The sequence below is a fragment of the Procambarus clarkii genome, chromosome 67, assembly GCF_040958095.1.
Source record: "Procambarus clarkii isolate CNS0578487 chromosome 67, FALCON_Pclarkii_2.0, whole genome shotgun sequence".
Classification (NCBI taxonomy): domain Eukaryota; kingdom Metazoa; phylum Arthropoda; class Malacostraca; order Decapoda; family Cambaridae; genus Procambarus; species Procambarus clarkii.
In genome coordinates this window covers 5,049,964-5,072,781 of record NC_091216.1, presented here as the reverse complement: position 1 = coordinate 5,072,781, position 22,818 = coordinate 5,049,964, and the positions used below count along the sequence as shown (strand labels likewise).

The 22,818-nt window shown below is 45.8% G+C and overlaps 1 protein-coding gene across 1 annotated transcript in view; it reads left to right on the top strand.

Moving 5' to 3' along the window:
• The window catches only part of LOC123767801 (thrombospondin type-1 domain-containing protein 7B), a 1,125,288-nt gene that overhangs the window by 601,908 nt on the left and 500,562 nt on the right, over positions 1-22,818 (top strand). Inside the window, exon 5 of the mRNA XM_069310712.1 lies at positions 9,840-9,967. Within this exon, the coding sequence (XP_069166813.1) occupies positions 9,840-9,967 (128 nt within the window). The remainder of the gene's footprint in view (positions 1-9,839; positions 9,968-22,818) is intronic.

The following is a 22,818-nucleotide window of genomic DNA, read 5'->3' as shown; positions in this document are numbered from 1 at the left end:
CTCTATCAACGGCCGCTTCACCAACGGTTTCTCCACCAACGGCCGCTTCACCAACGGCTGCTCCACCAACGGCTGCTTCACCAACGGCCGCTCTACCAACGGCCGCTTCACCAACGGCTGCTTCACCAACGGCTGCTTCACCAACGGCCGCTTCACGAACGGCCGCTCCACCAACGGCCGCTCCACCAACGCTTGCTTCACCAACGGCCGCTCCACCAACGGCCGCTTCACCAACGGCTGCTTCACCAACGGCCGCTCTACCAACGGCCGCTTCACCAACGGCTGCTTCACCAACGGCTGCTTCACCAACGGCCGCTTCATCAACGGCCGCTCCACCAACGGCCGCTTCACCAACGGCTGCTTCACCAACGGCCGCTTCACGAACGGCCGCTCCACCAACGGCCGCTCTACCAACGGCCACTTCACCAACGGCCGCTCCACCAACGGCCGCTTCACCAACGGCTGCTTCACCAACGGCCGCTTCACGAACGGCCGCTCCACCAACGGCCGCTTCACCAACGGCTGCTTCACCAACGGCCGCTCTACCAACGGCCGCTTCACCAACGGCTGCTTCACCAACGGCTGCTTCACCAACGGCCGCTTCACCAACGGCCGCTCCACCAACGGCCACTTCACCAACGGCTGCTTCACCAACGGCCGCTCTACCAACGGCCGCTTCACCAAGGGCTGCTTCACCAACGGCTGCTTCACCAACGGCCGCTTCACCAACGGCCGCTTCACCAACGGCTGCTTCACCAACGGCCGCTCCACCAACGGCCGCTCCACCAACGGCCGCTCCACCAACCTCCGCTTCACCACCGGCTGCTCCACCAACGGCTGCTCCACCAACGGCCGCTTCACCAACGGCCGCTCCACCAACGGCCGCTTCACCAACGGCCGCTTCACCAACGGCCGCTCTACCAACGGCCGCTTCACCAACGGCTGCTTCACCAACGGCTGCTTCACCAACGGCCGCTTCACCAACGGCCGCTCCACCAACGGCCGCTTCACCAACGGCCGCTCTACCAACGGCAGCTTCACCAAGGGATGCTTCACCAACGGCTGCTTCACCAACGGCCGCTTCACCAACGGCCGCTTCACCAACGGCTGCTTCACCAACGGCCGCTCCACCAACGGCTGCTTCACCAACGGCCGCTTCACCAACGGCCGCTCCACCAGCGGCGCTCCACCAACGGCTGCTCTACCAACGGCCTCTTCACCAACGGCCGCCTCACCAACAGCTGCTTCACCAACGGCCGCTTCACCAACGGCCGCTTCACCAACGGCTGCTCCACCAACAGCTGCTCCACCAACGGCCGCTCCACCAACCGCCGCTTCACTATCGGCTGCTCCACCAACGGCTGCTCTACCAACGGCCGCTTCACCAACGGCCCCCTCACCAACGGCCGCTTCACCAACGGCCGCTTCACCAACGGCTGCTCCACCAACGGCTGCTCCACCAACGGCCGCTCCACCAACGGCTGCTCCACCAACGGCCGCTTCACCAACGGCTCCTCCATCAACGGCTGCTCCACCAACGGCTGCTCCACCAACGGCCGCTTCACCAACGGCTGCTCCACCAACGGCCGCTCCACCAACGGCCGCTTCACCAACGGCTGCTCCACCAACGGCCGCTCCACCAACGGCCGCTTCACCAACGGCCGCTCCACCAACGGCCGCTCCACCAACGGCCGCTTCACCAACGGCTGCTCCACCAACGGCCGCTTCACCAACGGCTGCTCCACCAACGGCCGCTCCACCAACGGCTGCTCCACCAACGGCCGCTTCACCAACGGCTGCTCCACCAACGGCCGCTCCACCAACGGCCGCTTCACCAACGGCCGCTCCACCAACGGCCGCTTCACCAACGGCCGCTTCACCAACGGCCGCTTCACCAACATCTGCTCCACCAACGGCCGCTTCACCAACATCTGCTCCACCAACGGCCGCTCCACCAACGGCCGCTTCACCAACGGCCGCTCCACCAACGGCCGCTTCACCAACGGCCGCTCCACCAACGGCCGCTCCACCAACGGCCGCTTCACCAACGGCCGCTCCACCAACGGCCGCTTCACCAACGGCCGCTCCACCAACGGCTGCTCCACCAACGGCCGCTCCACCAACGGCCGCTTCACCAACGGCCGCTCCACCAACGGCTGCTCCACCAACGGCCGCTCCACCAACGGCCGCTTCACTAACGGCCGCTCCACCAACGGCCGCTCCACCAACGGCTGCTCCACCAACGGCCGCTCCACCAACGGCCGCTTCACTAACGGCCGCTCCACCAACGGCCGCTCCACCAACGGCTGCTCCACCAACGGCCGCTCCACCAACGGCCGCTTCACCAACGGCCGCTCCACCAACGGCTGCTCCACCAACGGCCGCTCCACCAACGGCCGCTTCACCAACGGCCGCTCCACCAACGGCTGCTCCACCAACGTCCGCTCGACCAACGGCTGCTCCACCAACGGCCGCTCCACCAACGGCCGCTTCACTAACGGCCGCTCCACCAACGGCCGCTCCACCAACGGCCGCTTCACCAACGGCCGCTCCACCAACGGCTGCTCCACCAACGGCCGCTCCACCAACGGCCGCTTCACTAACGGCCGCTCCACCAACGGCCGCTTCACCAACGGCTGCTCCACCAACGACCGCTCCACCAACGGCCGCTTCACCAACGGCTGCTCCACCAACGGCCGCTCCACCAACGGCTGCTCCACCAACGGCCGCTTCACCAACGGCCGCTTCACCAACGGCCGCTCCACCAACGGCTGCTCCACCAACGGCCGCTTCACCAACGGCCGCTTCACCAACGGTCTCTAACACTGTTACCTTAATTATCGTATCCTTCTCAACCTTTGCTTCTTCAGGAAGAGATTTTTCTCGCCCTACTCCATTAAAACTGTTACGTTCTCTACTTGTTTAATTCTGTTATTCTACTCACATTGAATCCTTCCCTTTCCCTTCCACAGTTTATAGTGTGTGTGTGTGTGTGTGTGTGTGTGTGTGTGTGTGTGTGTGTGTGTGTGTGTGTGTGTGTGTGTGTGTGTGTGTGTGTGTGTACTAAGTTTCGTGTGTGTGTGTGTGTGTACTAAGTTTCGTGTGTGTGTGTGTGTGGCTACTAAGCTCATGTGGGTACTAAGTTTCCACCTGTGTCCCCTTGTTCACGTACCACTAGTCTTGAATAGTTTATCCTTGTTTACCCGGTCGATTCCCCCTGAGGTTTTTGTAGGTTGTGATCATGTCTCCCCTTACTCTTCTGTCTTCCAGTGTCGTAAGGTGCATTTCCCGCAGCCTTTCCTCGTAACTCATGCCTCTTAGTTCTGAGACTAGTCCAGTGGGATACCATTGAACTTTTTCCAGCTTCGTCTTGTGTTTTACAAGGTACGGGCTCCATGCTGGGGCCGCATACTCCAGGATTGGTCTTACATATGTGGTATACAAGATTCTGAATGATTCCTTACACAGGTTCCTGAACGCTGTTCTGATGTTAGCCAGCCTCGCATATGCCGCAGACGTTATTCTCTTTATGTGGGCTTCAGGAGACAGGTTTGGTGTGATATCAACTCCTAGATCTTTTTTCTCTGTCCGTTTCATTAAGTACTTCATCTCCTATTCTGTATCCTGTGTGTGTGCGTGTGTGCTCACCTAGTTGTGCTTACCAAGTTTTGCTTGTTGGGTCCGCTCCTATGGCCCCAACTCTCAACTGCATATAAACTTGTGTACAAATTCCTGAGCCTGTTTGCCTTTACATATATCTACATATATAACTATGATGGAGTCTGCTTCCACCACATCACTGCCTAATGATGACCCTTTATTAACTACTCTGGCACTTAAACAATTCTTTCTGATGTCTGTGGTATATTTGGGGACTCAGTTTCCAACTGTGTCTGTTTGAAGGAGTTCACCCGTGTAAAATAATGTCTTTATCCATTTTGTCAATTCCCTAAGAATTTTGTATGTGGTAATCACGTCTCTCCGAACTCTTCTGTTGTTGGGTATTTTCCCAGCAGTATTTCTAATTTATAGAACTTATCCTAATAGATTATTATTAATTCAAGGTGCACTGTATATTTGAAGTGTACAGTATGTCCTGAAATTATCCTACTAAGTTTTTTCCTAATCACATATTTGGGGGTTTATGTACATAGCATATTAATCAAATAATGGATAATATAATAAACTACTAAATTATTAATGTTAATACTACTGCTAAAATGGGTTAGCAAAATGGTAACACCGCTAATGTTAAGTTGTACATAGCCTAGACAATGGACATTCCACAGTCATGAATGTGAAATTCGTTGATCTATGCCTTAATGGTGACCGTCAATGTTTCCTGTTGCACTAGGACGACTCGTTGTAATTTCTTCCTCTCATGAACTGCACCTGCCGAGTAACTAATAGATAGCAACCTGTCACTATTATACACAGCATATGTCAGGGAAGGGATTTTGCACCATCAAACGAGGGCTTACCCATTCTGGGGTTTTCTTAGGCACTATAACAGGACTACAAATACACAATAATACTTGGCCAAGAGCATTGATATATTATACTAGTAGACCAGGTACAAACTTCCCAAAGTAAGCAAAAATGAGGGTTGAGCGGACTTCTGTGGTTCCAATGTTACAAAGATCGCGGGAAGTATACGAGAGATGTACATGTCAACTTAAGAGGCGAACTGCTCTCTGTTGTCGTCTGTCTGACCACACGCATGTAATGGCCAAGGAGTCCAGAACACAGATCTAAATTTCGTCATTATTGACTTAGGGAAATAGACTATATATCTGTTTGCTATTTAATTAAATCCAGTCCTGGTGAATCATTTATCATATTTAGTCCCCGGGCTGGTGTTTCAAGGATATGTGTTGAGCTTACTTTAATATTTTGATAACATGATGAACCTCCCATTCTCAGAGAGTTCACTGAAACCCATTTTCTTCTAATGAAGTTAGTGATTAGTAATGTAAGCATGTTCCTAGAATAACCGTGTTTGCTGGTTATATTGGGGTTAGTAACCTAGTGACGGAAAGTCAGAAAGTATATGAATGAAATACGGTTTACACACGACTCACAACTGCTGACGTTCGAACATATCCGGAACAAGTGACGAATTTTGTTCGAATTACAACGCTGTAAATGGTCAGCCCGTCCTCCAAACAAAGATCCAAAAGTGATTCCATGCACCCGCCAAACCCCCTGTTTATGAATGAAAAGCGGTTTACACACGACTCACAACTGCTGACGTTCGAACATATCCGGAACAAGTGTTTCACTGACGAATTTTGTTCGAATCACAACGCTGTAAATGCTTCACCCACGTACTACAAATACAAATAATCGCCAACAGAACCTAAACACCTAACCTAACCTAACCTATGCCTATATATGCACAATATGCTAAAATATTATAATATTAATTTATACTTGAGAAAATTCCCGTTTTGAATGAACAGCATATTAAAATTTATGAATGCGTCTGTGGGGTCGACCGCTGGATGTAATGGACTTGAGTCGAGGACGGGTTGAAATGGTTCACCGACATAATACAAATAATCACCAACAGAACCTAAACACCTAACCTAACCAGTGCCTAAATATGTACAATATGCTAAAATAAAATAATAATAATTTATATTTGATAAAATTCCGGTTTTGAATGAACAGCATGTTAAAATTGATGAATGCGTCTTTGGGGTCAACCGCTGGATGGAATGGACTTGGTCCGAGGACGTGTTGTGGAAATTTCCGGCATCTGTCTTCCCGCAACGTGAGGTGCAATTCACACAAACTTTCCTTGTAACTCATACATCTTAGTTCTGGAACTAGTCTAGTGGCATACCTTTCAACCTTCACCTGCTTCGTCTTATGCTTGACATGGTATGAACTCCGTGCTGGAGCTGCATACTCCAGGATTGGTCTTGCATATGTTGTACAAGGTTCAAAGCGATTCCTTAAACAAGTTTCTAAAGACATTTCTGATGTTAGCCGACCTCGCTTGCATTGTTGATGATGATCTTTTGATGTGAGCTTCAAGAGACAATTTTGGTGTGATACCTTTCTCTATCCATTTCGTGGAGGACTTCATCTCCCGTTCAGTTCCCTGTAACTGTTCCTGTTCCCTCCACATAGTTTCATTACTTTACATTTACTTGAGATGAACTTTAGTAGCCATTTGTTGGAACATTCCTTCAGTTTGTCTTGGTCATCTTATAGCTTCTTGCTAACATCCTTAGTCTTAATCCTCCTCACAATTTTTTCATTAACAATAAACATTGAGAGGAAGGAGTCTATTTCTTTTGGTAGATCGCTTACATATGTACAAATCAGGATAGGTCCATGGACTGAACCATGTGGGACTCCGTCTCGCCACTTCGAGACCTCACCCCATACAGTTACTCGCTGTCTTCTGTTGCTAAGGTACTCCCTTATCCATTGGACTACCATTCATTTTATTCTTGCCTACACCTCCAGCTTATTTGCTAGTCTCTATTGGGATACTGTGTCAAAGATTTCTGCCAATCCAAAGAGATGCAATCTTCTCACCTCTCTTGGTGGAAGCTCAGATTCCTGGGGTTCTCGAGCTCTGTCATATCTACATTTGAAACTGTGTAGGGAGTCAGCCTCCACCATATCACTTTCTAGTGCATTCCATTTACTAACTACTCTGATACTGAAAAAGTTTTCTAATGTCTCTGTGGCTCATTTGGGTACTCACCTTCCACCTGTGCCCCATTGTGCGTGTACCACCCGTATTAAATAATCCGTACTTGTCTACCCTGTCAAAATGTTTATGGATACCATATAATATGTGTGTGTTACTGTACTCACCTATTTGTGCCTGCAGGACCGAGCATTGGCTCTTATTTGATCCCGTCTAACTAGCCGCCAGTTGTTTAAAGCTATGACTTCTGTCCCATTTACTATATCAAATCTACTTTTAAAATTATGAATAGTTTGCTTTTACAACCTACACCTTCAGTTCATTCCATTTTCCCACTACTCATACGCTAAGTGAAAACTTTCTAACATCTGTCTGACTCATCTGAGTTTCCAGCTTGCACTCATCTCCCCTTATGTTGGTATCCAGTGTCATCATTTGGTATATTTCCACTGTCAATCCTCCCGAGTATTGTTTATCATTTCTCTTTGCTTCCTCCTTTTTTCTAGTGTCGTCAGGTTCAGTTCCTTCAGTTGCTCTTCATAGCTCGTCCCTAGCAATTGTTGGACGATCATCGTCGTAGACTTCTGAACCTTTTCCAGTTTCCTTACGTGTTTCTTCAGGTATGATAGGGCGGCATATTCTAACACTGGGAAAGACTAAAGACTTTACACTGCACTTTGCTGTGTAAAGTGCTCTTAAATGTCTCCTTGATTAGGTTTGTGGTGTTCTAACTTTTGCCATTGAAGAGCACGTTGCTGTCGTTATCCTGTTTATATGTGCCTCAGGAGCTAGATTAGGTTTTACGTTCACACCCAGGTCTCTTTCTCGAATTGTTAAATACATGTAGTGTCCCATCATTGTGTACTGTCCCTTTGATCTCCTGTAATATTTCCATAACTTTACACTTGCTCAAGGATAATGCCAGTAGCCATTTCTGTAACCATCTCTGCAACTTGTTAGTCTTCTGGAGGGTCCTACAATCCTCAACTCGTCTCACTAATCACAACTCGTCTCATAAATTTTGCTTCATACACAAACATCGACATATAGGACTCTACTCCTGTAGACATGTCGTTTACATATATTAGAAATAGAACTGATCCCAACACCGATCCTTGACGTACTCTACTCGTTGCTGTTCGCCAGTCCGATTTCTGGACCCTTACCGTTAATCTCTGGTTCTTGCGTGTTAGATAATCCTTACTCATGCTAAGGCCTTTCCACTTACTTCCACGTGCTTCTCAAGTTTGAATAACAATCTGCTGTATGGTACTGTATCACAACCCGTTCTCTTAAAAGGCCAAAAGTCTGTTCCATGTACCTGCCAAACCCCCTATTTATGAATGATAAACAGTTTACACACGACTCACAACTGTTGACGTCCAAACACTTCCTGAACAAGTGCTTCTCTCACGTCTTCTGTTCAAACCACAATTCCATAAATGCTTCACCCATGTACTTCAAATATAAATTATGTCCCACAGAACCTAAACACCTAACCTAACCTATGACTATCTATACGTCATACGAATTTTTATGTATTAGAATATTAATTTATATTCGAGAACACACCAATTTTTAATACAGAGTATGCTAAAATTAATGAATGTGTCTAGGGAAGATGGCCGCTGCTTTAAACAGCCTAGTGTGAGGATGGGTTTAATAAAAATAATAGGCAATAGAACATAAACACCTAACTTAACCGCGCGGATCCCCGACTAGGCCGGCAGTGGCACGGAGTCCCGGCCAGGCCGGCAGGAGCGCGGAGCTCGGCCAGGCAGGCAGGAGCGCGGAGTCCTGGCCAGACCGGCAGTGGCAGGAGTGAAGAGAAGCTGCCCTTCAATCTGCTGTTGGTTGCTACTGATGCGGGTGTAGTTAATATTTCTTTTATTATGAATGATAAACATCTATATAAATAAAAATGTAAATAATCGTTTGTTCGAAATCGCTAAACTCCGAAAGTTCTTCACCAATTGCTTTGAAATTTTGACACAATGTTCCATTTGCATATGAGCGTATTTTTATATACCTACTATATAGATGTTATGTTTGTGAGAGATAAAAACATGCATTTTTGAAAAACTGTGTTTTTCATATGGGGGAAATCTCCGAAACAACTTTACCGATTGCTTTGTAATTTTGACACAACGTTCCATTCGAATACGCGTGTGATTTTATATTCCTATTATATCTATGCCACACCTGTTACAGATAAAAACATGCTTTAAAAAAAGTGCCCTCTGTTGCACATAAGACCAACACCCGCTATACTAAATATGTTAAGATTCCATTTCAATGTTTCCGATTGCATTGATAAATTGAATTTTCATAGATTTTTATTTTTTTATTTTGATTTAATTATTCTGCGACATTGTGTTGGAATGGAGCTGTGTTATTTACCATACCTCTCATTTCGTGAGTGTTGTTTATTTTTTTATTGTTTCATTTATTTATAATTTTGCTTTTGTAACTTTAATTATTCTTCAATGATGGGAACATCAGATCATTTGGGAATGCAGCAGACGAGGGAGTGGGGAATGGTGGGGGGAGGAAGAGGGGATGGTGGGGAAGATGAGGGGACTGGGGAGGGGGTAATGGTGGGGAGGATGAGGGGATGGGAATGGTGGGGACGAGGGGACGGGGCAATGGAGAAAGGTGGGGAGGACAAGGGGACAGGGGGAGTGGGGGATGGTAGGGAGGACGAGGGGACCTGGGAGTTGGGGATGGTGGGGAGGAAAAGGAAACGGGGAGGGGGGAAATGAAGGGGAGGACGAAGGGGACGGAGGAGTGGAGAAATGATGGGGAGGACGAGGGGACGGAGGAGTGGGGAAGGGTTGGGAGGACTGGGGGAGATGGGAATGTTGCTGTGGCTCAGCAATGCACATGCGTTGCTAAGCCACAGCAATACGTGGCCGTGTACAACTAGTTATATTAATAATAATGCTACTTGTTGTGTAATCATTAACTATCCCTGTGTGACTGGTGGTTGAAAATGGTTAAAGTGTTGCCTCTACATTTAGTGTTAGCAAGTGTGGGAAGGTAAGGAAACCATCAGGAACACGTAATGACTAACAGTTCTCTTCACTGATGATGCCTTTGGTCAGAATGTTATGCTCTCTGATCATTTGGAGTCTACACAGCTGGCTATAATCCCGTATTTTCGTTACAGGTGGTTCGCGAAGTGCGGGAACGACGACGGACCAGCAGTGCCCTCCAGCACGGGGCCGGTGTCCCCTGCCCGCACCTACTGGAGCGTCACACCCTACCAGATCCCTCCCTCCAGCCCTGCGACACCAGGTAACCTCCCTCACCCTACACTGTCCTGGAGCCCCTGACCCCTCCCTCCAGCCCTGAGACACCAGGTAACCTCCCTCACCCTACACTGTCCTGGAGCCCCTGACCCCTCCCTCCAGCCCTGAGACACCAGGTAACCTCCCTCACCCTACACTGTCCTGGAGCCCCTGACCCCTCCCTCCAGCCCTGCGACACCAGGTAACCTCCCTCACCCTACACTGTCCTGGAGCCCCTGACCCCTCCCTCCAGCCCTGCGACACCAGGTAACCTCCCTCACCCTACACTGTCCTGGAGCCCCTGACCCCTCCCTCCAGCCCTGAGACACCAGGTAACCTCCCTCACCCTACACTGTCCTGGAGCCCCTGACCCCTCCCTCCCGCCCTGAGACACCAGGTAACCTCCCTCACCCTACACTGTCCTGGAGCCCCTGACCCCTCCCTCCAGCCCTGAGACACCAGGTAACCTTCTTTGAACCAAACTTTCCCAGCTTAGTAGTCAAGCCTACAACTTTGCCTGTATAGGACTAGATCAGTCTCCTATTTCGGTTATATCTTGACACGTGTCCTGTATTACACTATAAGGCCGCGTCACCGTCAGCCAAGACATATCCTGATACATGTCTCGTGTACTATACTAACTTAGGCCACGACGCCGTCAGCCAAGACATATCCTCACAAATGTCTCGTGTGCTACACTAACTAAGGTCGCGGCACCGTCAGCCAAGACATATCCTGACACATGTCTCGTGTACTACACTAACTTAGGCCACGAGGCCGTCAGCCAAGACATATCCTGACACATGTCTCGTGTACTACACTAACTTAGGCCACGACGCCGTCAGCCAAGACATATCCTGACACATGTCTCGTGTGCTACACTAACTAAGGTCCCTGTGTCATCATCTGTGGGAGATTTCCACATCAAATACAAACTCAAATAAAACAACTACTAAATGTTGATAGTTTACATTAGTTAGTCATATAAAAGTTACAGGAAATGGGGTTACATTCCCAAGGTCAGATACACAATAGTTCTGCCAATGATTTGGCTAATTTAATAAAAAATACACCTGTCTTAGGGCTGGTTACACAAGAAAATGAGTCTACTTAATTAATTATATATTTAATAGTTAGATCTGACCTCAAACCCTTTTTTCCTCCCGAATCTCGAATATGACAACCTCGGGGGGAGGGAAGAAGGAGCAGCCAGTGTACAGAAAAGCGGCCATATTAAGTGTTGTGGTGAACTAAAGCTCACAAGATCATCTCCACAGCGAAGACAGAAATTGACTCCCAGCGAATCCAAAAGGGCAGTGGGACTCAAAATAGTTGCTATTTATTACAGAGATTACCCAACTTAAGAACTAAGGGATGTTCCCATCCAGTTTGTCTATTAGCTCAGATTAAATTGGCCAATTATTTTCTTTGTCTAGGGATAATTGTTACAAGGCATAACACCACCCACAAGGGTAAGCCTCATTATTATAACAGTTTAAGGTCATGTGTAACACCTGTACGAATATGTAGTCATCAGTACAGTGTATGGTGTCCCCAGGTGAGTGTGACCACATGAGACAAAGTTGTGCTGGCCACACCAGGACCACCCAAACGCCATTAATCACAGGAGTGCACGTGTCTAAGAGTATCTATTGTGTGATGACCAGTTAACACTACTAACACATCTGAGACCATTTTATATGTTCTTTATATAGTTCTGTGATCAATAACTCAATAATAATTACATTTACCATTTAAATATGGTAAGATTAAAATATGAAACCCCCAAATTGGGTGAATGGAAGGTTATTGGTGACAATCTATATAAATAAAAATGGAAATGTTCGTTTGTTCAAAATCGCTAATCTCCGAAAGTTCCTCACAGATTGCTTTGAAATTGTCACACAATGTTCCATTTGCATCCGAGCAGTTTTTTTAATGCATACTATATTAATATCACGTCTGTAATGGAAAAAATATGATTTAAAAAAAAAACTGTGTTTTTCATGTGTTTTTAATGTGAGAGAAATCTTCGAAACCTCTTTAACGATTGCTTTGAAATTTTGACACGACGTTGCATTTGAATAGGCGCTTGTTTTTATGTACCTACTATATACATGCCTCACCTATGACAGGGAAAAACATGTTTTTTTATAAACAGTGCCATCTGTTGGATGTAAGAGCAACACACGCTGTAATCTCCCAAAGTTCTTCACCGATTGCTTTGAAATTCTAATACAACGTTCCATTCAAATATGTGCATGTTTTTATATACCTACTATATAGATGCCATACCTGTGACAGGTAAAACATTTTTTTTTTCAAAAACAGAGAAATCTGTTGCACGTCATAGCAACACATACGATATACTAAATATGTTACGAATTCCATTTCAATGTTTCCGATTGCATTGACAAATTTAATTTTCATAGATTTCGATTTATTTTAATTTTTATTGAATTATTTTGTGTGAAATTGTGTTGGCATTAAGCTGTGCTATTTACCTTACCATTCATTTCGTAAGTACAAGGTTAGATGCCACACCTGTGACAGGTAAAAACATTTTTTTTTAAGCAACAGCGCCATCTGTTGCACGTAAGAGCCACACACGCTATACTAAATATGGTACGATTCCATTTCAATGTTCTCGATTGCATTGACAAATTAAATTTTCATACATTTCAATTTATTTTCATTTTGATTTAATTATTTTCTGTGATATTGCGTTGGAATTTAGCTATGCTATTTACCATACCATTCATTTCGTGAGTATAAGTATAGATGCCACACCTGTGACCGGTAAAAACTTGATTTAAAAAAAAAACAGCGCCATCTGTTGCACGTAAGAGGCGTAGGGAACTATCAGGGGGGGGGGGGAAAGCGCCAAGCCATTATGACTAAATAGCACTGGAAAGAAATCAGAATAAGGATTTGGGATGGGATGGGGTAAGGGAGGAAGGAATGGTGCCCAACCACTTGGACGGTCGGGGATTGAACGCCGACCCTCATGAAGTGAGATCGTCGCTCTTCCGTTCAGCCCAATTAGCTTGGCTCTTGATTGAGTCCTTTAATACTGTCCATCTGGTGATCATTGAGATTCAACATTGGCTGTTTCTTATTTCTATTAAATTTAAATCAGTAGAGTTTTGCTGGGTTCCCAGCCATTGTGGGGTTTCTTTAAATGAGTGTGCAGATGCTGCCACTAGGGAAGCTATCCGTTCTTGTCCCATCTCCCGTAAAGGTATACCTTATTCTGACTTTCATCCTGTTATTCATTCCTCCATCCTTGCCCGTTGGCAGGGTTGTTGATCCTCTGTAGTTAGTAACAAGCTGCGTACTCTCAAACGTAGTGTGTCCCCGTGGCCTTCCTCCTACCACCGTAACCGGCGGTGGGAAACTGCTTTGGCATGGCCGCCTATTGGCCATACTCGCTTAACCCATGGTCACTTAATGGAGCGCCGCCCTGCTCCTTATTGTCCAAATTGCGTTGTCCCTCTTACAGTTGTGCATATCCTTGTTGAATGTCCTGACTTCCAGGGCAAGCGTGTGTTACTTTCCGACCGTCCCTCACGGTTACTTGTCCCTCGATAGAATTCTTGGTGAATCGTATACTTTTGATATCGTTCACCTTATGCGTTTTTGTTCTCGTATTGGCATTCTTGGTGATATTTAGCGCCCTCTGATTATTTCGCACTTTGATGGTACTACATAGCCTTCCCCGGTTTGGTGCCTTCTTTTGATAATTACCTTACCTCGGTTTGGATAGGTTAGGGATGTTAGGTTAGGTTCGGGAAGAATGCTTATACAACACTTTACAAAGAATATTAAAGATTGGAGTAAGTCAGTGAACTGAGTAGTTGTGTAAGAGTTTCTTAGTGACTTAAGTGGTTGTGAGAGTTGTGCTAGTTTGTCTAAGAGTGCATATGGTCTGTGTTTGTACATGTTTTATATGTAAGTATTTGCATGATTGTCTACGTTTCTGTAATTTGTGCTAATCTGAGAGAATTTGTATATACAAGAGAACTTGTGAATGTTTGAGAAAGTGAGTAAGTTAATGAACTGAGTGAGTGTGTATTCACCAAGTTGTGGTTGCGGGGGGGGTTAAGCTTTGGCTCTTTGGTCCCGCCTCTCAACCGTCAATCAACTGATGTACAAATTCCCGAGGCTACTGGGTTCTGTCAAATCTACATTTGAAACTGTGTATGGAGTCAGCCTCCACCACATCACTTCCTAGTACATTCCATTTACTAACTACTCTGACACTGAAAAAGTTCTTTCTAATGTCTCTGTGGCTCATTTGGGTATTCAGCTTTCACCTGTGTCCCCTTGTGCGTGCACCCAACACCACCACACCACCTCGGTGTCTCGAAGAGTAATCCATGGTGTCTCGAAGAGTATCCAAGGTGTCTCGAAGAGTAATCCATTGTCTCGAAGAGTAATCCATGGTGTCTCGAAGTGTAATCCATGGTGTCTCGAAGAGTATCTATGGTGTCTTAAAGAGTATCCATGGAGTCTCGAAGAGTATCCTTGGTGTCTCGAAGAGCATCGATGGTGTCTCGAAGAGTAATCCATGGTGTCTCGAAGAATATCCATGGTGTCTCGATGAGTAATCCATGGTGTCTCGAAGAGTATCCATGGTGTCTCGATGAGTAATCCATGGTGTCTCGAAGAGTATCCATGGTGTCTCGATGAGTAATCCATGGTGTCTCGAAGAGTAATCCATGGTGTCTCGATGAGTATCCATGGTGTCTCGAAGATTAATCCATGGTGTCTCGGTGAGTAATCCATGGTGTATCGAAGAGTATCCATGGTGTCTCGAAGAGTATCCATGGTGTCTCGAAGAGTATCCATGGTGTCTCGAAGGTGAGGTGGAAATTATTACAATAATAAGACCCATTATGGACGGATGACCCTACCTGATAGTGTATTTACAAACGTTTCCACAGATGTATATTAAAGGAGAAGTCATGACTCATGTTTACTTACAATGATCAGCGTGAGAGAGACTCCTGGCTTCTAGCAAGAGTATGTACTCTGATCTGGGAAGCATGTTTACTTTGATAAACGGTCGAGAGATAACTTACTTGTTTTGAAATAACTATGTTTTGCTGAACATTTGAACTAAGGTGGAGGACAAGCGATAAAGCTCAGTAAGTGCATTGTTCTATTATACTATGTCTTAAATGTAGAATGGGTAACAAGAGAATAACACAGTAAATTAGAGAGAGGTGAAAACAAATTAAAATTCTCGTGGGCAAAGCTGTAAAGGGTTGGTGTGAGAAAGAAGGTTCGGGTGGAGTTGGGGAAGGGGATGAGAGGAGGCTGGAGGAGGGAAGATAGTGAGGGTAGGGAGTGTGGGGAGGGTGCGAGGGGAAACATAAGAGAGCGGGCAGCACGGTGTCGAGATTAAGGAGTAGACAGGGGGAGGTGGGGTAGAGGGAGAGGGGGTGGAGTGATTGGAAGAAAGAGGGAGGGAAGGAGAGGGAAATGAGGGGAGGGAGATATTGTTGTTTGAATGTTGATCTGCTTGCTTGCTTAAAATGCATAAAGGAATAACAAAGAATTATGTTCATCTGTCCGCAACTACGAATATGAACTATGACTTCTGAACGAGACATTAAATATGAGCTAAACTGGTAAATAAATATAGTGACGACCTTTTTTCTGTAGCGAGGATTTTTCTCTATAACAATTCCTTACCACCGCAGTGAGGACTTTTTCTCCATAATTCCTTAAGACCGTAGTGAGCAATTTTTCCTCATAAGAATTCCATAAGACAGCATGCAGAGACAACTTTTCTTAAGAATTCCTTAAGACTGCAGCTTAAACTTTTAAGTCAGACCCCCGAGTAATCGGGGGTCTGACCGGGTAAAGTTGTACCAAAAAAGGGTACAATCGGGTAAAGTTGTACCAAAAAGGGGTACAACTTAGCAAATACAACTTTGTTTTTTCCCAAAACAAAGTCGTCGCTAAGCTGTACATAATCTACTGCTATAATAGTTCTTATTGTTTCTCCCTGCATAAAGCTTCAATAGTCGCTAGTGCTTTTCCCCAGCATGAAGTTTCATCGGTCGTTAATGCTTCCCCCAGCATGAAGCTTCATCGGTCGTTAATGCTTCCCCCAGCATGAAGCTTCATCGGTCGCTAATGCTTTTCCAAGCATGAACCTTCAATGGTCGTTAGTACTTTCCCCAGCAAGAAGCTTCAACAATCGCTAGTGCTTTTCCCAGCTTGAAGCCTCACCAGTCACTAGTGTTTTCTCCAGCATGAAACTTCATCGGTCGCTATTGCTTTCCTCAGAATGAAGCCTCAACAGTTGCTAGTGCTTACCCCAGTATGAAGTTTCAATGGTCTCTAGTGCTTTCCCACAAAACATTTTCACGTTTTCTAAACGTGCTAAAAACGACATTACATTGTTTTGGACACGTTTTAAATTACATTTAATATACGTGTTTTGAGTATTTTTAAAGACAAGTACAAAACCTCAACTTATAACGTTTTAATAAAACGTGTTTTAAATGTTATGACATAACATTTAGGGGCAAAGGTTTTTTAAAGGTTAATTATAACTATTAGTCTTTGGAATTATTTGGTATAATTATCTTTATTCCATTTAGAAAGATAGAAAGAAGGAGAAGAGAGAGTGAGAGACAGCGAGAGAGGAGAGAGACGAAGAGTTAGAGAGAGAGAGAGAGACAGAGAGAGAGAAATGAGAGAGAGAGAAGAAGAATAGAATGAAGATAGAGAGGAGAGACAAAAGGGGAGAGAGAGAGAAGGGAGAAAGAGAGGAAGGGGAGAGAGGAAGAGAGAGAGGGAGAAGGAGAAAGACGAATGAGAGAGAACAAGATAGAAAGGAGAAGAGAAGAGAAGAGAGATAGAAGAAGTGACAGAGAGGGAAGAAAAGGTAGAGAGAGAAGGGGAGGAGAGAGAGAGAGAGAGAGAGAGAGAGAGAGAGAGAGAGAGAGAGAGAGAGAGAGAGAGAGAGAGAGAGAGAGAGAGAGAGAGACAGAGAGAGAGAGAGAGAGAGAGAGAGAGAGAGAGAGAGAGAGAGAGAGAGAGAGAGAGAGAGAGAGAGAGAGAGAGAGCGACAATAAGAAATATTGCTGGAACAACTGTGGACATCTTCAAGGGAAAACTAGATTGTTTTCTAAAAAAAGTGTCGGACCAACCGGACTGTGGTGGGTAAGTGGGCCTTCAGGCTTCTTCATGCAACAGCCTGGTGAACCAATCTCTCACAAGTCAAGCCTGGCCTCTGGCTGGGCTAGGGGAGTAGAAGAACTCCCAGAACACTATCAAGCAGGAGGGGAGGGAAGGAGGGAGAGGGAGAGGGAGAGACAGACAGACAGACAGACAGACAGACACACACACACACACACACACACACACACACACAGTAAGTTAGTAAGTTAGTAGTTAGTTAGTAAACAGTTGATTGACAGTTGAGAGGCGGGCCGAAAGAGCAAAGCTCAACCCCCGCAAAAACACAACTAGTAAACACAACTAGTAAACACACACACACACACACACACACACACAATGTACTCGAACATTGGCAATGGCAATGTACTCGAACATAGATAGGATCACAAGCAAGGCAAGTGAACTAAGGGAAAGAGCACAAGAAGTGAACCCAGATGTAATTGGACTCACTGAAACAAAACTCTCTGGAATCATAACGAATGCCGTGTTTCCCCAGGAGTACACAATAATAAGGAAAGAGAGGGAAGGTAGGGGAGGAGGAGGAGTGGCCCTACTCATGAGAGAGGAATGGAGTTTTAAGGAGATGGCTATCCCGGGCTGTGAGGGTTTCAGAGACTACATAGCAGGCACCATGACAATGGGAGGACCAAGGATAGTAGTAGCAGTAATATATAATCCTCCACCAAATGACAAAAGACCCAGTCAAGAGTACGAAAGCAACAACATGGCAGTTAACACTATAATTGAGAGGGCAGCCTCTTCTGCCTGTAGAAATAGATCCCACCTGCTCATCATGGGGGACTTCAATCACTGCAGGATTGATTGGGATAACAAGGAACCGCATGGAGGCGAGGATACGTGGAGAGCCAAACTACTGGAGGTGGCGACTAGAAACTTCTTAACCCAGCATGTCAGTGAACCCACAAGGATGAGAGGAAACGACGAACCAGCGAGACTCGACCTGGTTTTCACCCTGAACGACTCTGACATAAGAGAAATCAGTTTTGAGGACCCAGTAGGAATGAGCGACCACAGTGTATTGGTGTTTGAGTACCTGATTGAAGAAGGGTTATTGAACTCGAGAAGGGATACCGAAACCAAAAGGTTAGCATACCGAAAGGGAAACTATGAGGAGATAAGAAAATGCCTAGCAGATATAGCATGGGAAACAGAGCTCAGGGAAAAGACGGCCCAAAATATGATGGAATACATCACGCAAAAATGCAAGGATGCAGCAAACAAGTTTGTCCCAGTCCAAAAGGAAAACAGTGAAATGAAGATGAGAAACCCATGGTTTAATCAGAGATGTAGGCTAGCTAAGCAGCAAAGTAAAAGGGCATGGAGAAACTATAGGAATAACAGGACACTGGAGAGCAGAGAAAGATACCAGAATGCCAGGAATGAATATGTTAGGATGAGAAGAGAGGCAGAAAGACAATACGAAAATGACATCGCAAGCAAGGCAAAGACTCAGCCTAAATTGCTGCATAGCCACATCAGGAGAAAAACAACAGTAAAGGAACAGGTTATGAAATTAAGGATAGGGGCAGAAGGATTCACTACAAACGACAATGAAGTGTGTGAGGAACTGAATAAGAAATTCCAGGAGGTCTTCACCTTGGAGCAAGGAGAAATCCCAGAGATAAGAGAGGGAATAGCTAACCAGGAACCACTGGAAGAGTTTGAGATTACCAGCGGGGAAGTAAGGAAGTGTTTACTAGAATTGGATGTAACAAAGGCTATAGGTCCAGATGGAATCTCCCCTTGGATACTAAAGGAAGGAGCAGAAGAACTGTGCCTCCCGCTCTCCATGGTGTATAACAAATCACTGGCAACAGGGGAACTGCCAGAAATTTGGAAAGCAGCTAACGTAGTCCCGATATACAAGAAAGGGGATAGACAGGAGGCACTGAATTACAGACCAGTGTCCCTAACCTGCATACCATGCAAGTTGATGGAGAAGAATGTGCGAAGAAAGCTAGTGGAACATCTGGAGCGAAAGAACTTTGTAACACAGCATCAACATGGATTCAGGGATGGCAGGTCCTGCCTCACAGGGTTACTTGAATTCTACGACCAGGCAACAAAAATAAGGCAAGAAAGAGAAGGGTGGGCAGACTGCATATTTTTGGATTGTCAGAAAGCCTTTGACACAGTGCCACACAAGAGGCTAGTGAAAAAACTGGAGATGCAGGCTGGAGTGAAAGGGAAGGTACTCCGTTGGATACAGGAGTACCTAAGTAACAGGAGACAACGAGTCAGTGTGAGGGGTGAGGTCTCAGATTGGCGAGACGTTACGAGTGGAGTACCGCAGGGGTCAGTCCTTGGACCTATACTGTTTCTGATATATGTAAATGATCTTCCAGAGGGTATAGAATCGTTTCTCTCAATGTTTGCCGATGATGCAAAAATTATGAGGAGGATTGAAACTGAGGACGATAGTAGGAGGCTACAAGATGACCTAGACAGACTGAGTGAATGGTCCAACAAATGGCTGTTGAAGTTCAACCCGAGTAAATGCAAAGTAATGAAACTAGGTGGTGGAAATAGGAGGCCAAACACAGGATACAGAATAGGAGATGAAGTACTTAATGAAACGAACAGAGAGAAAGATCTAGGAGTTAATATCACACCAAACCTGTCTCCTGAAGCCCACATAAAAAGAATAATGTCTGCGGCATATGCGAGGCTGGCTAACATCAGAACAGCGTTCAGGAACCTGTGTAAGGAATCATTCAGAATCTTGTACACCACATATGTAAGACCAATCCTGGAGTATGCGGCCCCAGCATGGAGCCCGTACCTTGTCAAGCACAAGACGAAGCTGGAAAAAGTCCAAAGGTATGCCACTAGACTAGTCCCAGAACTAAGAGGCATGAGTTACGAGGAAAGGCTGCGGGAAATGCACCTTACGACACTGGAAGACAGAAGAGTAAGGGGAGACATGATCACAACCTACAAAATCCTCAGAGGAATCGACCGGGTAAACAAGGATAAACTATTCAACACTGGTGGGACGCGAACAAGGGGACACAGGTGGAAACTGAGTACTCACATGAGCCACAGAGACGTTAGAAGGAACTTTTTTAGTGTCAGAGTAGTTAACGGATGGAATGCATTAGGCAGTGATGTGGTGGAGGCTGACTCCATACACAGTTTTAAATGTAGATATGATAGAGCCCAGTAGGCTCAGGAATCTGTACACCAGTTGATTGACAGTTGAGAGGCGGGACCAAAGAGCCAAAGCTCAACCCCTGCAAGCACAAATAGGTGAGTACAAATAGGCAAATAGGTGAGTACACACACACACACACACACACACACACACACACACACACACACACACACACACACACACACACACACACACACACACACACACACACACACACACACACAAACACACACACACACGAGTATGTTAGTTTGAGAAGAGCAACTGAGAAAAGGTATGAAAATGATATAGCTAATAAAGCCAAGCCCGAACCAGAGCTACTACACAGTCACATCAGGAGGAAGACAACAGTGAAGGAACAGGTGATGAAACTTAGGATGGGTGAGGACAGGTACACAGAGAATGGCAAAGAGGTGTGTGAAGAACTCAACAAAAGGTTCCAGGAGGCCTTTACACTAGAACAAGGAGAGTTCATGGCGCTAGGAGAGGTGGCAGCAAACCAGGCAACCTTGGAAGGATTCGAAATTACAAGAGATGAGGTCAACAAGCACCTATTGGAGCTGGACGTGAGAAAAGCTGTTGGGCCGGACGGAATCTCATCATGGGTATTGAAAGAGTGTGCAGGAGCACTTTGTTTGCCACTCTCCATAGTGAGTGGCCAAGTAGATCACTGGAAATGGGAAACCTACCAGAAATATGGAAGACGGCTAATGTAGTCCCAATATACAAAAAGGGTGACAGACACGAGGCACTGAACTACAGGCCAGTGTCCTTAACTAGTATACTATGCAAGGTGATGGAGAAGATTGTGAGCAAACACCTAGTAACACATCTGGAGAGAAGGAACTTCGTGACAACCCATCAAGATGGGTTTAGGGAGAGTAAATCTACAGGCTTAATAGAATTCTACGATCAGGTGACAAAGATTAAGCAAGAAAGAGAAGGATGGGCGGACTGCATTTTTTTGGACTGTCGGAGAGCCTTTGACATAGTACCCCATAAAAGGCTGACGCATAAGCTGGAGAAACAGGCAGGAGTAACTGGTAGGGCGGTCCAGTGGATAAGGGAGCACCTAAGCAATAGGAAGCAGAGTGTTACAGTGAGGGGTGAGACCTCAGATTGGCGTGAAGTCACCAGTGGAGTCACACAGGGTTCTGTACTTGGACCTATCCTGTTTCTGATATACGTAAATGATCTCCCAGAGGGTATAGACACCTTCCTCCTTCCTCTTAGAGTTTAACCCAAGCAAATGTAATATAATGAAGATAGGTATAGGGAGGAGGAGACCAGATACAAGGTATCATTTGGGAGACGAAATACTTCAAGAGTCAGAGAGAGAGAGGAAAGACCTGGGGGTTGATATCAAGGGGGTTGATAACGCTTGAGCGAAAAGGCATTTTACAATCAAATATTCAAACTGTCAATAACGGGCTTGGAGAAATCTTCTTAGATGTGCCAGGAGGAATTGGTAAAACCTTCCTAATTAGATTAATTCTGGCAGCATTTCGATCCCAAAATGGCATAACCTTAGCTCTTACATCGTCCAGAATAGCTGCGACATTACTACCAGGTGAAAGAACTGCTCATTCGGTTTTGAAATTGCCAATGAACATGCAATTCATCGAAACTCACAAGTGCAACATTTCCAAAGTATCCGGCATGGGAAAAGTATTGCAGAAATGCAAATTTATTGTTTGGGATGAATCCACAATGGCTCACAAAAAATCACTCGAGACTCTTGATCGATCATTGCAAGATTTGTGTAGAAACATCAGACCATTTGGGAACGCATTAATATTGCTTGCAGGAGATTTCAGGCAAACATTACCTGTAATTTCTCGATCGACAGCAGCGGACGAAATCAGTGCTTGCCTGAAATACGCTACTTTGTGGCGCCACACAAAGACGTTAAAATTAACTACAAATGTACATGTCCAGCTGCAAAACGATCCATCAGCTGAGATATTCTCACATTAATTGCTGGAAATTGGGAACGGAAACGTGCTGGTTAATCTGACCTCAGGACGAATTTCATTGCCTCATAACATCTGAAATTTAGTGCCGTCAAAAGAAGAATTGGTTGACAAGTATTTCCCAACATTCAAACCAATTATAAGAATCACGATTAGCTGAGTGAACAAGCTGTTCTTGCGGCCAAGAACAAAGACGTCTTGGACCTTAACGATATTATTTAGTCTAACATCCAAAGCGAGGCAGTCACATATACGTCCATCGACACTGTTGTGGAAGCAGATGAAGCGGTTAATTATCCAACAGAATTTTTGAATTCACTCAATCTGCCAGGGATACAATCACACGTACGGCAATTGAAAATCGGCGTGCCAATTATCATGTTGCGAAATATCAACTAGCCAAAACTTTGCACAGCCACGCAGCTTGTAATAAAAAAAATAATGAGCGACGTCATAGAAGCAACAATCTTGACAAGACCTTTCAAAGGTGATGATGTCCTCATTACCCAC